Source organism: Zophobas morio, unplaced genomic scaffold (genome assembly GCF_036711695.1).
Source record: "Zophobas morio isolate AGI-343-1 ecotype UQ-CSIRO unplaced genomic scaffold, CSIRO_AGI_Zmor_V1 ptg000022l, whole genome shotgun sequence".
In the NCBI taxonomy this organism is placed as follows: domain Eukaryota; kingdom Metazoa; phylum Arthropoda; class Insecta; order Coleoptera; family Tenebrionidae; genus Zophobas; species Zophobas morio.
In genome coordinates, this window is record NW_026972127.1 from 9,764,403 (window position 1) to 9,787,624 (window position 23,222).

At 35.4% G+C, this 23,222-nt stretch overlaps 3 protein-coding genes across 5 annotated transcripts in view; 2 read left to right on the forward strand and 1 right to left on the reverse strand.

The window, feature by feature from the left end:
* Positions 1–1,225: 1,225 nt before the first annotated feature.
* LOC135133539 (uncharacterized) overlaps positions 1,226–23,222 on the reverse strand; it is a 62,743-nt gene continuing 40,746 nt past the window's right edge. Inside the window, exons 1-5 of one of the 3 annotated variants that reach the window (XM_064061992.1) lie at positions 5,696–5,807; positions 3,534–3,587; positions 3,374–3,409; positions 3,101–3,255; positions 1,226–1,654 (exon numbers count right to left, since the gene is read on the reverse strand). In XM_064061992.1, the coding sequence (XP_063918062.1) occupies positions 3,101–3,255; positions 3,374–3,409; positions 3,534–3,587; positions 5,696–5,699 (249 nt within the window). In that variant the 5' untranslated portion in view covers positions 5,700–5,807 and the 3' untranslated portion in view covers positions 1,226–1,654. Of the gene's footprint in view, positions 1,655–3,100; positions 3,256–3,373; positions 3,410–3,533; positions 3,588–5,695; positions 5,808–23,222 lie in introns of those variants that run through there. The other 2 variants (XM_064061991.1, XM_064061990.1) reach the window with 2 other exon arrangements.
* Positions 8,612–11,545, forward strand: LOC135133813 (zinc finger BED domain-containing protein 4-like). The gene is made up of 9 exons (XM_064062335.1): positions 8,612–8,718; positions 8,770–9,134; positions 9,208–9,376; positions 9,459–9,607; positions 9,660–9,810; positions 9,862–10,048; positions 10,127–11,089; positions 11,307–11,311; positions 11,379–11,545. The coding sequence occupies exons 2-9, from the start codon at positions 8,817–8,819 to the stop codon at positions 11,543–11,545; spliced, it is 2,109 nt and encodes a 702-aa protein (XP_063918405.1). The 5' UTR covers positions 8,612–8,718; positions 8,770–8,816.
* Positions 11,951–20,139, forward strand: LOC135133814 (putative inorganic phosphate cotransporter). The gene is made up of 7 exons (XM_064062336.1): positions 11,951–12,385; positions 12,452–12,758; positions 18,605–18,735; positions 18,786–19,301; positions 19,342–19,524; positions 19,573–19,950; positions 20,005–20,139. Exons 1-7 carry the CDS (start codon positions 11,951–11,953, stop codon positions 20,137–20,139), a joined length of 2,085 nt encoding a protein of 694 aa, XP_063918406.1.

Genomic DNA, 23,222 nt, shown 5'->3' on the forward strand with positions numbered 1-23,222 from the left:
ATCACAAAATTGTGTACCTAAAGTAAAAATTTAACTCGAAAATGCTGGATATGTTTCATTGTATTTTACGTGCGAGGGAAGTTCTGTCGAAACAACTTTCCACCAATTTTTCTTGCTGTTATATTTGAACATAAACAGTTTATTTTATATATTTTTAAAACATTATAAAGAAAATAAAAAGTTGTGTTAGACTGAACCTTGTGGGTTTCTCAATCTATTTTCCGCAGCATTTTAAACTTTCAACTCAATTTCTTTCAAAATAGATAGAAATGGATTTCCATGGTTATTTCCCTGTACCCTTCATTTCAAAATAAATAAGCTTATCTGGTGTTGTTTACCGATTTGCATTTTATGACGGACTCCCTACAGTGACCATAATCTCTCCTCTCTTGGGTCGCTACCTGCCGTGCATCCGTACTTTGGGTTGCATAGTTACAAAAAATAATTCTTCTCACTGAAACCGATTTTGCGGGCGACGACTGGGGACCCTTAAGGACGGTAGGCGTTGGTGCCTCCGCTGGCGCTTTGATAAAGCACTGCTGACTATTGTCTTTCTCAAAAACATATTAGCACCACTGACTAATCATACTGAAGATATCCGTCTATCTGAGGCATGCCTCCGTCTGAAGTTGGCCTACACGGTGATGATCAGCGCTTATTCCTGTCGAAAGCGCGTACTTCAAAATATGTTACCAAGACGCGTTTTAATAAATCACAGTGTTCTATAAAAGTTATTTGCTATATCTTTAAAATATATTTGAAGTTGAGAGATATTAAAACAAAAAGTAATAATCAATTTTTCCAGGGGAGGCACTGCCTCCCCTGCCTCCCCTGACGAGCCGCCACTGAATCTTATGTAACATTAACTTTATTCGCACCCAAATTTTCATATAAAATTAGCTAGTCTCACAAACAGGGGAATAATACGTGTATTCACCATAATTTTAGGTAGTTCATTAAGCATTATCATTGTCAATCAGTACTACCAAACCGGTAATAATCAGAAATACATCATTAAGGGCGCGATTTTAATTACGGGAATCAACGACGCTTTTACCGACAGGAAATGTTGCTTGAGAAAATCGCAGGAGGCGCTGCTCATAAAAACAAAAATTAATTAGCAGAATATGAGGTCGGAGGTTAGGCAACCAATTAAACTGAATTCAACTTTCTCGCTAATAAAACGTTAGAAATAGGCTGATAAGAAGTGGATGAGAACGAAAGGTAGACATTTTGCAAAATTTATTTAAATAAACATTTCTTAAAAACTAATTACGAAAAAAAAACAAAGTTTATTTAATAAGAAAAATGACTAAGGGCTCACCCAGCGTATTCCAAAACCCCCACTGTTACACCCAAGGTGTGGAGATGGTCCGGGCGCTGCCCCAAGGGATGACAAGGCCCGGACCGGCGATCACCTCATACCGAGGCACCGGGGCGACCATCGGGAAATAACCCGGCATCATGGGGAACGGCGCTAGAGGTGGAGAAGCAGATATGAACCCCGGGGATAGTTCCGACTCTGGAACGGAGACCGGCCGCGGTGGGGGTGAAGTCGCAAGAGACGCCAAAATCTCTGACAACGTCACAGAGGAGGGAGAAGGGCTGTGAAAGTCAGAACCCGGAGGGTTCACCACTGGTCGAAGATGGTGATCTGAAAAAAAAAAACACCCAGAGAAACGTTAAGGGAAGCAAGACACAGAGCCGCCAACCAGCCCATTACAGAGCAAGAACAAATAAGAGTATCACTTTTTGAAATTGAACAAAGAAATTTAACCATAGAAAAAATTTCATACATACCCATTTCGTATGCTTTCGGGAACAAAAATGAGCACGATAGGACACATAAGAAACTTAATATCTGGTTGACCGAGTTTCACTCGGCTCGTTTGGTAGTATTAGATCAGATTAGGACAGATAAATATGCGTATAGTATGCATTTTGAAGTACACGCGCTACTTAAAAATACACATTAAAAAAGAAATTCCATAAGCAGTCTTTGTTTTAAACACTGATAAGTGACATGTAGAGATTAAAGAACAGAAAACTGGAATTATTGTTTGACATCTCATTTGTTACCCAAGTTTTCTCTCTGTCGTTCTTTTTTTTTCGTAGTTCTCTCTCTCGACTCTAGAAAAAGGTCACAACCACATTCTTACTGCCAGAAGAGTTTCGCCTCTGGTGTGGTTAACATATTGAGTTAAACTGCTCTTTTGTGCTATTCCTAATTTCTCAATCTCAACCCTGCTCCCGAAGATGCCATTTACGAAAGTGTGCGAAACGTTGAGCCCAAAAACTCAAATAACACGGTCCCATCCCCGAAAACGATCACATGTTGACACTGACCGTGGAACCTCTGAAATAAATGCTTGACAAAATAATCTCAATTCAACACACTTTCGTGTGCCTTTTATCCGCTCACTGTTTAGTTTTTGGTAAATTTTCTCACCTCAGGAGGTGAATTTCAACGTCCTCTATACAGTGGAGTATGTTTCGGTACGTACAATTGAAGATAAAAAGGTACGTCAAACGTACTGTCAGACTGTCACCCAAACTTCTCATATAAAACAATCTCGTGTTCGTGTAGTGTCATCTGATGTTGCCTAGCAACAAATATAATTCACTGCCTGAAAATTGCTGAAAATGCATGAAGCTGTAATTTTCAGAAGTTAAAACTATGATCAATCGATTTCTTGACCCAAAAAACCCCTAACCTGTAAATTTCATCGAAATCGTTAGAGCCGTTTTCGAGAAACCCATTATATATATATATAAATATATATATACAAACTTTGCTAGTTTAATAGTGAAATCGTTAGAGCCGTTTTCGAGAAACCCATTATATATATATATAAATATATATATACAAACTTTGCTCGTTTAATAGTATTAGATAAATACCATTTCTGCCTATTGGGGAATTTTTAATATAAACACTGCCGAGACACTACCATGCAGAAGTTATGAATTCTCATAATTCATTAAGCGACTACAACAGCCCCTGTGTTCGATTGAAACACCGTATGAAAAGGAAAACAAAATATTTACTTATTTTCATTTATTAAACCAACTCAGAGGAAAAACAAAAAAAAAAGAATACTCAGGTGGTTTTAAAACTGGAGAACCACTTTGATGTGCTCCCTGGTATGGGAGATAGCCGCAGGACGAGGGCCCCGTCTAGGCCCAGGTCCCCCGCTGCGGGGACTCCCGTCGTTACGGCCCTCCATACATCCATCCTCATCATCGCCATGTGCCCTAAAAAAAGCACAAAAACACTTTCACAAATCGGTTCAGCATCCAAAGAAAAAAAAAAACAACAACAACAACAACGGAAAGGAAATGAACATAATAAAGGAATTAATTCAGTACTCACCGGTTCCGGGTGCTGCAGGTTCGTCTGGGACGACGGCTACATAAAAAAAAACAAACAAAAATAAATAATAAACATTTAGAAGAGTAAGAAAGTAATAAAATCTTTGGAAATAGAAAAACCCCTCCCAAGAAGGGAAGAAATAATATACATCTATACTCACGGGCCTCGTCCCAGCTATTTCTCCTCGAGTCCCGCGCAATGAAAATTCGACGATCTGTAACAACAAAGTTAAGAAAAAAATTTTTTTTTTAAAGGACGGGAACAAGAACTTGTAACACTGACAGCTCAGTTAGGTGTTGGTGAGCAGGGTGATGGATTCACATATATACCTATTTATAATATTTTGGGCGCCAAGTAACTTACCTATGCCGTGTCACGCCGACTTAAGTTACTGAGGGCCGGTTGCATAAACGCAAATCAAATTTAATCTCTGATTAAGAACAATTGTAACTATAATAATAACAATCGTTACTATGGAGTTAATCAGAGATTAAATTTGATTTGCGTTTATGCAACCGGCCCTAAGTCTTTTTTTTTTTTTTATTAACACTCTGTGCACTGGAAGAGGGTCAAATTAAATTCGGTCAGATTTGGTTGACTAAGTTTAATGAAAATAAAAAGTAACTTCAAAGTAATTATAAAATTATTACAAAAAATGAAAAAATTATAATAATAATTAATTATTGTGCAAAAGTTGTAAAAAAAATTATAGAATTTGCGAAGCAGCTTAAAATTAATAAAGTTAGTAACCTTAATTAAATTAACTGAAGTAACTTAGATGAATATTATACAAAATAAAGTTAAATTCTAAGTGAAATTTATAAAGTTGAAAGCATATATAAAAACAATTCTTACTAATGCTGATAGTAAGCGATAGCGATAAGCCTAAGATATTGAAGCGAAAAAAAACTAAAAAAACTTAACTTGGAAAATTACAATGTGGAGAATTAATATGGAATAAGATGGAATTATAACATAACGAATCTACAAAATAGCGCTAACACGTGCCGTTATAACATGACGGTCCTTAAGGATGTTATTAAATATTATTTTGACCACTCAGTACTGATTGGCGCTTTAAGATGTAAAAAAAACTTATCTAACTGTACGCAAAGAGATAGAATTGGAAATTTCAATTAAAGCGAAACTAGAATTTTACGATAGTTCTAAGGCGATAAGAACGGTAAAGGACTTAGCTGGTTGTAGATCCAAGGACGTCTGCAGCTGGTGAACTAGCAACGTTCTCACAGGCGAAGCAACTGCGATCTGCCCCGGGAAGTTGATAGCAGCGATCTGGAGTTGTTCGGAAAGCGAAATTCAGCGCCATTCTTGACTTAGATTTTGGAAAATCTCTCAATTCCAATATGGCGACGCAAAAAAAAAATATCGATAATTACTTTGAGAAGGCCTCAAACGATATCCTCTGGAGTTAAGAGGTTCACCAACGATACTTGGTTAAGTTACACAACCCTAAACGGTACGAAAAACGATAGATATCGGTAATCGGCACTAAGATTTCAGGACTCCTCCTGAACCTCAGAACACGACTTCACTCGCCGAATCACCACGACCGAATCTCTCTAAAATGGAAGACTTCCTCCACCATCCCCTCTTAAGGAAGACCTTTAATTCGCGTCGTACGCGTGTATTGACATATTTGACATCAAGATGGCGGATTGTTTACATCCGGAAGTCGTACCGATATTTTAGGTTCGCGTAGGCTTATAATTATCGTGGTTGATGAGATGTTGTTAGTACTAGTCGCAAAAGAATTAGAGTGAAGAGAAGAAGCGTGAAGGGAAAGTGATAGTAAAGTAAGAATGGAAAGATAGAAGAAGGGTTGCACTGTTTGGGGTGTCGACAAAGAGTGGAAAGGAAGGGAAGACCTTCCCCAAAACAGTACAACAGTACTCTGGGAAATAGAAGAGAGAAGACGAGAGGAAAGATAAAAGTGTAGAGAAAGAGATTTGAGTGGTATGGCACCCAGGAGTGCAGAGTGACACCCCCTGTGGCTTATAGCAGCCACCCGCTAAAATGGAAGGGGTAACAGGCGTAGCTCCAGCCGCCCCATATTGGCTGGCGCCAAAAACAAAAATGAAAACGGTAAGAAAACCTGAAAATCCGGAGAAAAACAAATATATGCAACCAGTTATACTTAATTTGACTACCGTAACTCTATTATACTTTCTTTTAGGCCCTTTTCTCTTTTTTTAGTTGTCTTTTAAGGTGTTCAAGACAGATGTTAAGTACCCAAGCATTTGTGTGGCCCTTTAAAATACGCCCCACACACCGGCAAGTAAAAGTAGCATGCTACAAACTCACCCATCCTGGCAGAGAGTCAGGGACAGAATGAAGAAAAGCCACCAATACATTTTTAATCACCAGACAGAAGACGCATTGTTGGCATAAAAATATGGTACTGAGGATGACAAACAAGAAGGTTTATCAGATGCACTTGTTAAATTATTTACTTCGTACTTGATTGGCAGAACACAAGTTGTAACTTCAAGCGGTTTTCAATCTTTTGAAATTCAAGTCACTTCTGGAGTACCACAGGGGTCCATTCTTGGGCCTCTTTTTTTTGTTATGTTTGTTAATGACATCAGTAAGGACCTGAATTCAGAATGTCTTTTATATGCTGACGATTTAAAGATTTTTAGAAAAATATTAACATTCTCTGACCACGTAATGCTCCAAGAAGATTTAGCCACAATTGAGACAAGGTGTATCCAAAATGGATTGTACTTAAACATTTCGAAATGTAATGTTATGACATTTTCATTAAGCCTCTGTAACAACTCGTATGATTATAGAATCGGTGACATCAGTTTGAACCGCCTCTCTCTGGTGAAAGACTTGGGAATTATGTTTGATAAGAAACTTTCTTTCACTGCCCATTATGATTTCATTACATCATCCGCAATAAGAGCTCTAGGGTTTGTTATCAGAAGCTGCAAAAACTTTCTTGAACGCACAACATTTTTACACCTTTATTTTGCATTTGTTAGGTCCAAATTAGAATATGGCTCCGTTGTGTGGTCTCCTGGTTACAACAGTCACTGTCTGCAACTGGAGAAGGTTCAACGAAGATTTTTGAAGTTTTTGCATTTGAAGTCTTACGGTTTTTATCCGGAAAGAGGTTTTCCTCAAAGTGATCTACTGAGAATCTTCTCCATACAAAGTCTAGAATCTCGAAGGCTAAACATTTCATTACGTTTTCTCCATAAGCTTGTCAACGGGGTAATCGATACCAATATTTTACTTGGAAAATTGTCTTTTCTGGTACCTCGATTTGGATCGCGTAATCCTGGAAGTTTTTATGTTGAAGTTTCGCGAACTAATGTACACATGTACTCGCCAATAATAACTATGTGCCGTAATTATAATTTGCACAAAGACAAGTTCGACCTTTTTAATTCCACGCTTAGACAAATAAAAAACTTGCATTTTTAAATTTTAAATTGCGTACTTACCACCCTGATAATTGGTTTCACTGTGGGGGTGGTTATCAATAATAATAATAATAATAATAATAATAATAATAAAGAAGAGAGAGGGAACAATGGGAAAGGGCGCTGACGAGGACCGACCACCGACCAATGCTTAGTTCGAAAAGGAAAAAGAAAGAAAAAAGAAACGGAGACGCGATAAAAGATAAGCTCGAGTGAACAAATCACAGAAAAAAAAAAACAGGAAAGGAGAAGAACAAGACGCCAAGGAATCTTCAAAGGAATCGCCGCTTAAATTTTGAAATCCCCCGGGAACCCCCCAGCAAACGCGAGGGCTACCCACCGGAAACAACAGCCAGAAACCCTACAGGTCCTAAAAGGCGTGAATGAACATCAGGGAAAAAAAAGCGAAATGCAATCCCGGGAAGCAAGCGATAAGCGAGCCAGCGAATATGGACGCTAATTACCCCTGAAAAGATAACAGGCAGGCAAGCAACAGAAGACGCTGCACTGTGCAGTTTGGACGTGGGCAGAAAGATAAAAATAAAAGGGGACATTAAATACAGAATTCTTCCGATTAAAGGTGGGAACCCAACGATAAGAGAAAACAGCAAAGGGGTGTAACGGGGACAGAGAAAAAAGATCAGAGGTCAACCACAAACAGGGCCTCCCCAGCCCGCCAAAACTAACACCCTCACTCGTTCAATGCGCAAAAGCACCTCATTTTAGAAAAATTTCTCAACAATTATTCAAGGGATGATTCTTACCAAAATGTAGAGACCCTAAATAAGATGGGTCTCTACCAAAATGGGAACTCTTACGCCATCTATCGGTAGAAGATGTAAAGGAGAGTTCGAGCGCACACCGTCACTTCGCGGGCACTTTCACACGCGAATCTCGCGTTACCGTGATGTCGCACACTCTTGAAGACCGCACGTGACCAAATAATTAATCATTTGTGAACATTAAGCTAGTGCCTTATTGATCAATAATCCAACTTACAATAAGTAGAGACAATGAATTAAGAAAGTAATAGCCAAGGGGTTGTTGACAATCGGTAACCATCGGGGCACCTCAATGACAATCAACAACAAAGGAATCTCGCGAATACCCCCGTTCCAAGTACCACTAATACTAACCACCGAAGCGTATAAACGAACCAACCACAGGAGCTGATAGGAGTGATAACTCTGGAAACTTATTTTCAGACTACGAATTCAAAAATAAATCATAACTCGATAAAAGATCTATAACTTAAACAAACAAAACTGTGGAAAGAAATAACTCAACAACAACACCAACAAAAGAATTTATAATGACCCTCCCCGACCGGAGGCACCAACGGTAACCTTGGAGTCAATTCCAAGCTGATAGGCTAGAATGACAAACAAAAGGTACAGGTGGCCAAGCTAAAACTGACTGGAGACGATTAGGGATGCGTAAAAAATACCGGTTTTCCACTAAACCGATTTTTTGCTGCGAAAGAACCTACTATAACCGGTTTTTTAAAATTCAGTTATAACCTGATGAACCGGATGCCGTATGTCAGAACCTACTTGTAGGTTTTTTTATTTTTTATAGCAAAATAATGCAGGCAAAAAGCGTACGTGGTACGTTGGTGGTTATTGTACCTACCCAGTGTTGGTAAGCTTGGAAGTTATACGTTTGGGGGGCAAGTAAGATAGCAATAATTAAAAAAAGAGAACTAACAACGACCAGTGGTGATTGGCTGATTGGATTGGAAAAAGGGTGCTCGTGACAATTTTCTCGTGCTGTGGACATTATTATCACAGACTAGTGTGGTCTGTGATTATTATTTTCCCGCGCGTTGCAACGCTTTTGTACTTCCTAACCTAATTCCAAGTGCGTACATGGATAGTAGTCTGATTAATAAAAGTAAGAGAATAAGAGAAAGTCTACAAACAATCAAAAGTATTCATTTTCCAGCAAATCAAAAATATTCCTGTAAACTAGTGTTTGCATTATAGGACGACATGCCAAAACATAGAAAAAGCCAAGTATGGGAGTTTTTCACCCGATGTAATAATCAAAACTGTAAGTGTAATTTATGCGGAAGAATTTACAAAACTGGTGGTGGGACCACAAACCTAAATAATCACCTTATTCGAAAACACCCAAAAGTCAATGCTATTAATTTCAAAAAACATGTCGCAGATGAAGCCAGAGTGAACAAGAAACCAAGGATCGACTTTGATTTGACAAACTCAACGCCTTCAACGTCTCATAGCAATGCAGAAGGAGGAGATGCAGCGAAGGAGATTGAAAATGAAGCCCTAGACTCTCAGCATGAGGTGAAGAATTAATTCTTAGTTTTCATCATATGGGAAAATTTCTATAGTTATTTGAATATATTTTCTATCATAGGACAGTGATGACAGTTTTGAAGAGAATTTAATAGAAGTTCATAGTATCGGGAGTGCCAGTACCATTACTGCAAGCAGTACAAGCAACATAAACTATAATGGTAGTAACAGCTCGCATCTCTCTCAACCTAGTATTCACCAGATTTTTAATGCACAAAGATGTTATGAATGTAAATATCATACCTTCATAAAAAAATTAATCCTATGCATGGAAATTGTGAATCTCTATTTGATATACACTTAATGTTTCAGCTGGAGGGTCAAAAGAAGCAATGTTAACCCAAGCTTTAATCTTCATGATATGCAAAGACAATTATCCATTGCAATGTACTGAAAAAGAAGGTCTCAAAAGGCTTTTAAAAGTAGCAGTGCCGTTATATCATGTTCCAAGTAGGAGTACAGTAGGTCCATTGGCTCTAACAATTTAAATCGGCAAAAATCTATTATTTTTAGATTACAAAATATGTTGAACAGAAGTACAACAGCCTGCAAATATTTGTTAGCAAAAAATTGCAACAAGCTCACCATCTTGCCTTAACAACAGACATTGCAACAGTGATCAATGCGACAAGAAGTTTTATAGTTTTAACTGACCATTTTATCAGTAAGATGAATTATTTTGTTTCTTTTTTCATTTAAAGATTTTAATTGATAGATGAAGAAAATAATGAAATGGTTACTATTGCACTTGGTGTGAGTAATCTGACACAGCACCATACAGCAGACAATATAAGCAATGATTTGCACACTATGTTGAATAACTGGAAAATTTTAAAAGAAAACATTGTTTCAATTACGACTGATAACGGTGCAAATATTGTTGCTGCTGTAAAGAAAATTATGTAACAGACTTCTAATCATTTCCATGTCAGTTGTTTTGCGCACAATATAAACTTAGTGGTAACGAAGGCATTAGGAAGTTGTCCAGATGTTGTCACCATAATTGAAAAAGTAAAGACAATTGTTGCTTATTTTAAGCACAGTAATGTTGCACAAGATCAGTTAAGATATGAACAGAAAAATGAAGGAAAAAAGGATGGAACATATCTGTATTTAATACAAGAGGTTCCCACTAGATGGAACTCCACGTTTTATTGCTTACAAAGGTTTAAATACCTATCGGGTCATGTTGGTAAAATTTTACTGTCGTCTGAACACCAAAAAGCTCCACCAATGTTGACTGCTAATGAGCTGGCAATTATTGATGAGTGTTTGAAGTTACTTGGGCCATTTGAGGATGCAACTAAAAATATATCAGGCGAAAAATATGTCTCAGGAAGCTTGGTGATACCCATGACCAACTGTATTAAAACCTCCTTACATAGAATCAACGTCAGTAATCCCTTTGCTAAAAACTTAAAAAAAGAACTTGAGGCACAAATAGAAAAAAAACTTGATCCTTTAGAAACAAATATTCTTTTGTCAATAGCCACAATTGTAGATCCCAGATTTAAGCGTCTTCATTTTTCATCAGCAAGAAATGTTGCCAATGCCATTACAATAATAAAAAACGAAGTTAAAAAAGAACATCAGAATCAAGGATCGCTCACTCCACCAGTACATCCAAATATTATAGATGATGTAGATGGATGCATTTGGAATATCCATGATGAGATAGCCTCAAGGCACTTACCTGATTCAGATGGTTGTGATGGATTACCCGCAGAGTTAAAATTATATTTGAATCAACCGATTCAACCAAGAACTCGACATCCAATACAGTATTGGAAAGAAAATAAGAATGCATTTCCAGGAACGTACAAAGTTGCCATGAAATACCTCACTGTCTTGGGAGCTTCAGTTCCAGCAGAACGCCTGGTATCTACACTTAATAATGTTTGTTCTGATAAAAGAAGTCGTTTGACACCACAGCACATCAATGAGTTAGTATTTCTTAATTCTTTGGATAGTATTTACTGGAACATCTAATTTGGAATTCATTTTTTGTTTATATAATCCAGACTAATGTTTTTTTGTTAAACATGAAATACATTTTTGAGTTGCAACGATTTATATATCAATATTATTACCTATTCACCTTTTTTTTACTTTCACATTGAATTGGGAACAATCGGTTAACCTGCAAACCGGTTATTGCAGGTTCGGTTAAACTGTTGGCAATTAACCTGTTCAAAAATAAATCGGTTAACTGAAAACCGGTTTATTTTGTAGAACCGAACATCCCTAGAGACGATCGTCGCTTACTGGAATGGAATGACAAATTACGAGACACCGACACTTGGGAAGAGACCAGTGGCGGCTGGTGCAGGAAGGGCAAACGGGCAATGCCCCACCAAAATGAAAGCACATTTTTAAATCTGAGAATTTCGCGCTATTAATTATCAAAATGCATTTAATTAGGAAACCTACGAGTTGCCTATGTTCAGAACACAATCTGGCATCATCTCGGCAGGGTATCATACACCTTTGCCCGTCCTGCATGTTGCCAAATTGTGAATATTTTCATTGACCCGTACTTGGCAATCTTCGCGATTATATGCACAAATGCACGATATTGCAACATCTCGGCAGGGCATAGTAATCGCTTCGTCTTAATTATGTACTGCAACTTAAGTACTTAAATGCATATACGATTGCATACACTTTTATCGATTTAGTCATCGATTTTGAAACAAAACGGTCGAGTGAAATTTGCTAACTTCGTCAGTTTTAGTTTTCTGTGCGTTTGCAGTGATTTTAAGAAACTTAAAAAACTGTGTTGTAGAGTTGTCAATAATATCAATATGAATTCGATTGAGAGAATTTTGCGGCTACAATCTGAAAATAAATTAAGCCATGATGAAAAACTATTAATAAAAAACGTTGGACCGCCAAGACCCGATTTGGACATTGCTGTGTCGTCTAAAGTTAAAGACAAACTCGTGCATCGAAAATTTAATAAGACTATGTATCAAAGTGAGTGGTGGTTATGTGGTTGCAACGCGAAAAACGACCTTTTCTGTTTTGTATGTACCCTTATGAATAACGGAGATGTTGATAAAGCTTGGACTGAAACCGGAATCACGGATTTAAAACATTTGGGAGAAAAAGTAAAAAAGCATCGCTCGAGTAAAAAACACTTAAATCTCAACGTATCGTTCGCAGTCTTAGGTAAAGTAGACATAAGAAATCAGTTAAATAGTGCTTATAGAGAGAACGTCGAGAAACATAATGATCAGGTAAAACAGAATAGATACATTTTAAGTAAACTGATTGACGGTATAAAATTTTGTGGAGTCTTTGAGTCGGCTTTAAGGGGGCATGATGAAACGCATGATTCTGCAAATCCGGGAATTTTCAGAGGTTTAATTAATTTAATGGCAGAGCTTGACACTACATTAAAATCTCATATAGAAAAAACGAACAATCGCGTTTTCATGGGTCTTTCAAAAACCATACAAAACGAACTACTTGATTCAATTTATGCTGTTTGTATTAATTTAATCAAAGATGAAATTTTGGAAGCGGACTATATATCTATTTTAGCTGATGAAACTACAGATGTAGCTTCACAGTCGCAGCTGGTTTTTGTCGTTAGATATGAATTGAAAGGTAAAATATTTGAAAGATTTTTAGGATTCATTAATCCAACAGATCACACAGCTGATTGTATTTCTAGTATTATTTTAAATGAGCTCGAAAAACTTGAAATCAATCAAAATCCAAAAAAACTTATATCTCAGTCTTATGATGGTGCTTCGGTTATGAGTGGATGACAAAATGGGGTACAAGCAAAAATCAAGGAACATTACCCTAAAGCTCAGTTTATTCACTACTATGCTCACCAGTTGAATTTAATTATAGAAAAGGCGGCATCAGCACACAGCCAAGTAAGAATTTTTTTTTCAAATTTAGAATCATTTTCCTCGTTTTTTTCAAGATCTCCTAAACGTATAAAAATACTTGATAATATCGTTTCTAAAAGATTACCAAGAAATTGTCCGACTAGATGGAACTTTAAGTCACGAATAGTTAATACTGTACATAGTTTTAAAAATGATTTGATTAACTGCTTTCAAATTATAATGGAAGATAAAAATAGTGATAAATTAACAATTGCCAAGGCAAGTAGTTTACGGAAAACATTAGAAGATTACGATTTTAATTTTTGGTTATACTTCTTTCACAGAATCATGCCTAGTACCGAGATACTTTTCAACCAACTTCAAATTCGCGAAATGGACTTAATTAAACTTCAGAAAAACATTACTTCTTTTAAACTTGCCATACAACATGTAACAGATTCTATCGACTACGATTATTACCGAGAAGAAAACGAAGAGGGTGAATCTTCAAAAAAGCGGTCTCGTTTTAATGATAATAAAATTGCAATTGCTAAAGAAATTTGTGACAATATTAAATTTAGTATAAATGATCGATTTTTAGAAGCAGATTATATTACAGCAGCAAATTTGTTTCAGACTAGCTTATTTTCATATTTTCAACTAAATTTTCCATCAAAAGAAGTTGAATTATGTGCTACAAAATATGATTTAAATTTTAATGTGTTAAAAAATGAGTTAAACGTTATTTATAATCATCCCGATTTTTCGACAGCAAATGGTGCCTTAACATTCTTGAAGTTTATGTATGAAAACAATTTATTAGACGTATTTTCAGAAACAAAAAAATTATTGAAAATTATTTGCACATTACCGATGGTGACAAGTGAATGCGAACGATGTTTTTCGACGTTAAAACGTATAAAGACATTTTTACGAAATACAATGTGTCAAGAAAGATTGTGTGCCTTGGCAATGTGTTCAATAGAAAAAAAACTAGTGCAAGAAACCACGAATTTCAATGAACTAGTTATAGAACATTTTGTTCGTAACAAAGAAAGACGTATGGATTTTATATATAGAAACATTAATTAAAAAAATTGAAAATAATTTAAAGTGGGGGATACCTATTGCATCTACTGGACACGCGATTAACAAAATTTTATTTATATTTCTTATGGCAACAAATTTAAAAGGAACTTTGAGTTCGCCCCATCACCGTTGGGGAAGTCTGGAATTAGGTCCACCTCCTCGTGGTTCCAGATGGTAAACAGAAATTATCGATTTTCAATTATCAATTTTCAATCAATAATTTCTGGCTAACGGACCTCTAACTTGACATTTTTCTAAATTTTTAATAAAAAGAAACAATAATTTTTACCTAGCATAAATTTTAAATTTAGCATAATACTGTGTATTAATTTTGCCCCCCCAACAGAAAAAGTCACGAGCCGCCACTGGAAGAGACACCCTGTATAACTAAGTCTAAAAAATATTAATGCAGTGATAAATCACAAGTATAAAAACTCATCATATTTTATACATTTAAGATAGGATTTATTCTGCAAAATTTTGAGGTGACGTCATAAATTTTTTAGAGGGGATAAGCAAATATATTTTAATTAAAAATGTATCATGTTTATCATGACTTTAAAACATCTGCAAGATTTCAAATTATTCGAATTTGCAAATTCAAAATTAAATTGCAAAATATTGTTTTATAATTTAGATTTTTTTTCCAAAAATCTGGACGTTTCGGATAAAAACTCAACACGGAGTCATAAACTACATGTGTAGGACTATGTTACTGTATACAATTTAAAACCCATTTACTATGCATAAATTTGAAGTGACGTCATCACATTATTGGTGGGGATGATTAGACAAATTTAATAATTTTGCGACATTTATGAAAAAAATATCAGTTAACAAAAATCGCTCGTTTTTATTATTATGCCAGTTACATGTCACTCAACGACAATATAGTTTTTTTTTATTTATTTATTATGAACATTTAAGAGTATTTTATTTGAAAAAGTGATGAAATTTTTTATACGGAATAATTGGTCGAAAGATGTTAGAAAGCAAAATAATTCCTGTCCGGACCATCGTTACTCACGAACGAAAGTGACCATTATTTTATGGGGACAACTACCTGCTAAATCTTCTCCGACAAATTTGAGAGAACTGGTGTGAGCCATAAATATTTCTTACCAAATGTAAATTTCGTTGTAGTTTGAGTCTACCTACAAATTCTGCCCTTGAAGGATTTGGACCGCCTTCTTCGGTGAGGACAGGCAAAAACGATCCGCCCATAGGCTCAAAACATTTGCGTGCAATTGTACAACCACGAGGAAAAAAAAATTGTGACCTGGGAATTTTGGTTTTAACATGGGGCTGAAACAAGAACTATCTTAAGTATTTCTAGTGGTAGCCGTTGGTTGCACAGCTTTCGTGATTTCTGGTAATCTTATTAATATCATTGATGCAGCACCCAACCATGCGGAAACGATTGTGGGTATATTCTGGAACCTCTGACTGTCGGTCCGTTTAGTAATGATAAGATAGGTTGAATTATTAAAATCAACTTGTTTATTTTCGTGGTACTGTAATTTAAACAGATCCAATCTTTTGGAGGAAAGTATTTCTTTTAGCAGCTGGAATTTACTTTGCTTGTGCTGGCTTATCCATAATTTTTGTGTCGGCTGACTTGCAACCGTGGAATGACGTAGAAGATAAAGAATCTTAAGAAGGTATTAAAATTTCGAGTTTTTAAACAGTGTGTAGCATATGTTTTTGTAGATTAGTCTGTAACCAAAGAGGAAAAAACTGGATCTGTTTAGAAATTTTAATAAAAATTTATCAAATTTATATCTTGTCTGTTTTGTTATGTATTGTAACCATTCATGTATTGTATTCATAATATAGGAAAAGTACATTTATCTTAAAAAATTTAAGTGCAGCAATCCACGTCTAATTAGCCTGCAAAAATTTTAAAGTTCAAATTAGTCAGAGAACTGATTATAAAATATGCACTTATCTTCAAGTTGAAGATAAAATTGATGATGATAATCGTTTTTTTTACAATTTGTATATAATTTAATTGACGATGATCTCACGTGTGTTGTCACTCATGGTGGTACTTGATCCAGTGTTTGTTGCTGTATGGAATTCACCTGTTATGTTTATTTTTTCACTCGCAGTACTTTTATTATTTATTTAGCTTATGTCACATTCTGTTTCAGGGGTTTAGTCATGAAAACTTTTTTGAAACCTGTTGTTTCTTTTTAAAATTCAAATTTTGAATAAATCAAAAAATTATATTGTTTTTACCTTTTTCTGACTCGTCCGTTTAACAGACAAGATCTTTCTGAACAAGCGAACATTAACTAAAATGAACAGAAAAGGTATAGAATTCAGATAGGTACTGCTAAGAACCACTGAAAATGGCAATTTTATTATTTAAAATCACAGATATAAACAATTAAACACCAAATCGTTTTGTACTGAAATCAATAAAGGACCTAGGAAATACTTTGATGGTAAAGTAACATCAAAGAAATGATAAGATTTAATGTTTTATTTTAATTCGTAATTGGAACTGATTACTTTCACATCGAAAAAAGGAAAACACAGAATAACGTCTCCTCAAAGCTTGCAGTAACCAAAAAAAAAAAATTGGTCTAAAGAGTTTAGACAGTACTTCCCTCGCTGTCGGAAACGTGACGACTGCATGCCTATTATGTTTTTTTTTTTCGCAGTGGATTTCAAAGAATTCGGTTTTGTAGTTCCTGATTAAATCAATAAAATATATTTACGCATTCATTAATTTTTTTGAGTCACTCTGTATATGCAAATCCAAAAAATATAAATGGAGTGATAAATGACAAGTACAGACTCACCATATTTTGTACATTTTAGATATGATTTATTCGGCAAACTTTCGAGCTGACGTCATCAAGTTTTTGGAGGGGATAAGCAAATATATTTTGACTAGACATTTATTATGCTCTTTATGACCTTAAAACATCTGCAAGATTTCAGAGCATTCGGTTTTGTAGTTCCTGATTAAATCAATAAAATATATTTACGCATTCATTAATTTTTTTGAGTCACCCTGTATATGCAAATCCAAAAAATATGAATGGAGTGATAAATTACAAGTACAGACTCATCATATTTTTACAGTTTAGATAAGATTTATTCGGCAAACTTTCGAGCTGACGTCATCAATTTTTTGAAGGGGATAAGCAAATATATTTTGACTAAACATTTATTATGCTCTTTAGAACCTTAAAACATCTGCAAGATTTCAAAGCATTCGGTTTTGTAGTTTTTGAGTAAATCAGTAAAATAAATTTACGCATTCATTAATTTTTTTGAGTCACCCTGTATATGCAAATCCAAAAAATATGAATGGAGTGATAGATCACAAGTACAGACTCATCATATTTTGTACATTTTAGATATGATTTATTCCACAAACTTTTGAGCTGACGTCATCAAGTTTTTGGAGGGGATAAGCAAATATTTTTTGACTAAAGATTTATGATGCTCTTTATAACCTTAAAACATCTGCAACATTTCAAAGCATTCTGGTTAGCAGATTAAAAATTAAATTTCAAAATGTTGTTTTATAATTTTGATTTTTTTTCCAAAAATCTGGACGTTTCGGGTGAAAAGTCGATTCGGAGTTGTAAACTACATGTGTAGGACTATGTTATTTTATACAATTGAAAACCCATTTACTATGTACAATTTTGAAGTGACGTCATCGCATTAGTGGTGGGGATGATTAGACAAATTTTGGTTAGCGTTTTACCATCTACATGATATTCTTAATATAAGTACAAAATTTCACAACAATCGGTCGAGTACTTTCGGAGATTATCTGTCTAATAAAAATCCGGGACAACAGACGGACAGACGGACGGACAGACGGACAGACGGACGGACAGACGGACAGACGGACAGACGGACGGACAGACGGACAGACGGACAGACAGACGGAAATGGGAGACCTATTTCTTCGTCTTCTAGGGGTCATGAAAGATCGAGAAAACGTAAAAGTAGAGAGTCGGCCGACGGACTCGATTACAATACTTCCTTTGCTTACGCTCGGGAAGTAAAAATCATTTCCGTCTAAAATTGTTGGTACTTTAAACTAGAATCTGAGTAACATAAAATTTTCGAAAAAATAGTTATAAATAAAAAAATATTTTTTCTAACACTATGATGAAATTCAAATGATTGCGCAGATAAGATACAGAATGCAGATAAGAACTAAGAACTACTTAGTGGTGTTTTATTATTTAAAATTGCAATGTAAACACACATTGTTTTATACCTTGATACACCAGTAAAGTACTACCGAAAAACTTCACTGCTAAATTGCAAATTAATAGTTTTAATTGTCACGATTAGATAAAATTACAATAGATCTTTATATCTGTATTCGTTTTTTGTGAGGCATATATATAAGACAATCGTTTGATTACAACCAACCAAAATGTCAGATTTTAATCTACAGGTTGTCGCTGGCGATCCAAACCGAAACCGAGTAACAATTACAACAACCTATAGCCTTAAACTGTGCTAATTTGAGTAAAATTCCAGAAATCGGGATACGGTACTACCAGTTCGCCTTACTGTTCTTAACCCTCATCGTTTGCTTCATTCTGCGAACTATTCCTTCAGTAGCAATTATATCAATGACTGCAAAACTACCCCCGGATCCCAGCATACCCGTAAGTACCAAAAATATCACCATATAGTACTTTCATTTCAAGTTTTTCAGACATACCCAGAATGGGACAACACCGACATAGTACTATCATCGTTCTTTTGGGGCTACATTATTCCCCAAATCGGAGCAGGCCAACTAAGCGAATACTTCGGCCCCAAATGGTTCCTCTTTGGTACCATGGTCATGGGATCAGTTTTCAGCATTGTCGTTCCACCAATGGCCGCCACCTTTGGTTCCACGGGAGTGATCATCTGTCGTGTAATACAAGGTTTGAGCCAAGGCTTCTTGTACCCTTCAATCCACAACCTAATAAGTCGATGGACACCTTTCTCGGAGCGGGCAAGGATGTCAAATTTCGTCTACGCAGGAGCTACTGCCGGAATCGCTCTTGCTATGCCCATAACTGGTGCTATCTCCGAATCGAAACTAGGCTGGCCAATGGCGTTTTACTCAATTGGTGGTTTGGGGGTGGCATGGACCTTAATTTTTGCCATATTTGTGGAAAATTCCCCCGCAACTCATAAGAGAGTAACGGAAGCAGAGCTGATATACATCCAGGAGAAAAATGCGGTTGAGTATGGTACCACTAAGGTATTGTTTGTGTAAGTTTGTAACCAAAATTTTACGTTGTGGGTGCCAGAAAGTACCAACACCATGGGTGTCCATAATGACGTCTTTGCCAGTATGGTCGATTTTAGTGGCTGCGTGTGCCCAGTGTCTTGGAGCGTTTACTCTGGTTTCAGAAATGCCAACTTATCTAAATGGGGTTATGAATTTTGATATACAATCGGTGGGTGTTTGATTAGTTTTTGTAACTGAAAAAATGGGTGTGTTTTAGAATAGTCTACTCTCGGCTATACCACATATGGCCCATGCGATTACAGGTGTAGTGGTGTCACCTATAGCTGATAAGTTAATTTTGAAGAACGTTGTTAGTATTACCAGTGTGAGAAAAATCTTCGGTGCTTTGGCTATGTATGTACCAGGGGCGGCGCTCATATGGCTTGCGTTTATTGACAGTACCCAGAAAGAACTAGCTATAGTACTGTTAGTGGTAGCTGTTGCGTTCACCGCTTTAGTACAGTGTGGTTTTATGGTGAACATGATTGATGTGGCGCCTAACCATTCCGGAACTATCGTTGGTATGACGTACGGTACTTCGAACGTCTTCTCGCTTTTGGGGCCCATAATAGTCAGTTGGTTTGGTACTGACAAGGTAATAGTTATAATTAAATATTAGGACTAAATCTAGTGATTTTTTTTAATACAGACGGATCCGATTTTATGGAGGAAGGTGTATCTTTTAATTGCTGGTGTATATGTTGCATGTGGTACTTTTTACGCAGTATTTGCATCAGCAGAAGTCCAGTCATGGAATGACTTGGAGGAGAAAACCGGTACTTAATAATAATAATAACCATATTGTGAAATGGAAACAAGATTTATTTATTTTTAGATTTGTCTTAAACCGACGAGAACCGTCTGCTTTAACTCTTCAAAAAATATCGGTTGAAATATTTTGTAGTTGTAATCTCAATCAATACGTGAGTAATTAGTTGGCGAAAATCTCAAGTGCATAGTAACAATGGAATCTAATAAATATGATTTAACACGTTGTAAAACACACATGTAAAATAGAAAAATTGATATATTTTTAATTATTTAAGAGAAATTTGTCATTAAAAAATGCAAAAAGAGCAACTTTTAACAATAATTATCTGTCCAAATTGTGATCGGCATTTTGTTGAGGTACTTGATTTAGTCAGAGGTTCGTTGTATGTTTTTTTTTTAAGAAAAAAAATCCTCAGGGTCACCTTTAATCCTTTTTTTTAAAGCATATCATATCTATTTCTAAAAATTTCAAATTCTGCTAGTGTTAATAAAAAATATGTAGCTCCTTTGGCAATAAAAATGAACAACTAAGTTTAAATACATGATTTACATAAACAAAACAAACTAAATTACCGTGATGCAAATCTGATTAATAGAACTTTCGTTACTTTGAGATAAGCAATCGGGGGGTCAGGGTTGTAAATTACCATCATCATAATCCTAAGCGATTGAGGGTTTCCAATAAACAGTTTTGGGAACAGAAATTAATGCTAATTATCAGACTCTACTCCACTTTAAAATCCTAACCAAATAAGTTAATAAGAGGGTTTTGCCTTATTTGCCATAAACCTCGGGAATTATTCCTCTTCGTCTGCAAAAGAAATTAAAATTATTTTTAACTGGTAATCAGCTTAAGGCGTCGTAGTGACATTCTGCACCTGCACAACCCCTACTCTCCTTCTATAACTCCAATAAATACCCACAAATTTGCAAGTCGTATTTGTAGTTTCATTCTTTAAGTCGTTTAAACCTTCTTTAAGTAGCTTGTCTGGTTTCCATTGTTTTCTTTCATACCTAGTCTGGTCCTTCATTGTGTTTCCGTTTGATTCACCTTCGTATCGCTTCTTTACAGATGTTTATTCATAAATAGAAGGGTAATAAATATCACTTGATAGAAGTTCATACCCTAATGGTAATCCTATTATGACGTTAACAGTTAGGTATGCGACTTCCATTTGCCAGGATTATACATTAGACGGTATTAAGAGTGAAGTGCATTATGTTGACAATGAAAGAGAACTAATTAAAAAATAGTTAGAAAGGTACACTTTTCTAAGTGTAGAAGATTCACCAAAAATTAGGAGGAGCAGATAGCTAATATGGTTAATATATTGTTTTTTTTATTTGATTAAACCTTCCAACAAAAAATATATATTATTTTGATCTGCATTATTGTTTATGTCCTTAAATTCTTCGGTCATTCTCAACCTTGATTCCTCAAAATTGTTGACAGGTGTTCGATAAATAATTTTTTTCAAATAGGGCCGCAAAAAAATCTGCAGTAGTTAAAGTCACAGTTGACGTAAAATACGAGTGGACTGGTGGAACTACTTACATTTACTCAATAAAAGTTAAGTTCTTGGACCTCCCTTGTACAGGTTGCGAACTATTTCTGTACTCCTATTGCTCGATCGACACCATCTCTGGAAGAAACGCAAGCTAAATCGATAGCTATTCTGAAGAGTACCTACTGTTCACCATGGGACAAATAGTGAGCAAACTCTGGAAAGTTATATATACCAGGCAATTACCAATCAAAGATCAAACAGAGCATTGTCAATAATATGGGATTTTTGGAAAAGTGGTAAACAATAAATCATCGGAGGGTGTCAACATAAATAGAAAGTCTGAAACGATTAGTCCTTTAATATCTTTTAAGTGCTTAATAGTTGGAACGTACTCAGATGGTGACGCTTTTCTGCGACATTAGTAAATGTAGAAAAAAGTTTGCCGCTCAAAGAGAATTGAAACTGTTTGGTTTCAGTTTGTAAATAACTTTCTCTGGATTTTCAATTACGTATGTTCACATGGGACTTTTTTAAGGACTTAAACGTTTTTTCTGTTGCAGACGATCCATTACAAATGTTGTCAAACAAAGATGGCGAAATAAATCATTCAATTATTGATTACTGAGTTTATTATCGGTTTTGAAAATTTACTTACAATATATATAAATAAATGTCATTACTATGCATGAGTTGATAGTGCCTATAATAAATTAATAATACCAGAAATCCAGAATGTTTTTACGTTGAATTTTCAAAAATAAACATACATATGTTTTCACCTATTGTCACTATGTGTCGTAACTATAATTTATACAGAAATCATTTTGCGTTTATAATTGTGAATTGGATTTTCTCTTTTTTTTTCTTAATTCTTCCCCATCCTTATAAATGGTTTATCTGTTAGAATGGCTAAATAATATTATTAATAGTAATAATAATTAGTGGGGTAATAAATAATGATTGACAGATGTTATAAACATGACAGATGTTAATTAAGACATCGATCTTAATGGAGTTTTTGACGTGTGTGTCAATCAAGATACCGATCTTAATGGATTTTTGACATGTGTCAATCAAGCTAATTCTCGTAATGGATTTTGATTACTCATCATTAAATTTTTAATCGTGAACGTAATTAAATTAATTATATCATTATTAAATTTAATTAGATCACTTTAATTTGATATCGAATTTAAATATATATTTTTATTTCCGAACAGCGGATTACATAATAGTAATATCTACATACATACAACTATCGTATAATCACATGTCTATACCGCTGTAGCCGTCGTCTTCGTAAACCAATAGAGGGAAATACCTTTGTCGTCCATAGTGCCCGTAGGGGAATCTCGATCCTCTGTACCCAAGCGGGGTATCTTGGCAAACAGATCGTCTACTGTTTACGATATGGGCGTTACATCTTGCGCAATATACTTTGGCCATCGTGTGTATGTGTGCTACCCACATTGGACTGTTGTAATTCTTCGCGCAAAATCGACAGAAATTTTTTTTTCTCAAATCCTTTCTTGAAGGGGCCTTCCGCCTAACGGAAAATAATACTACACATTGATCTAGAAAAAAAGAA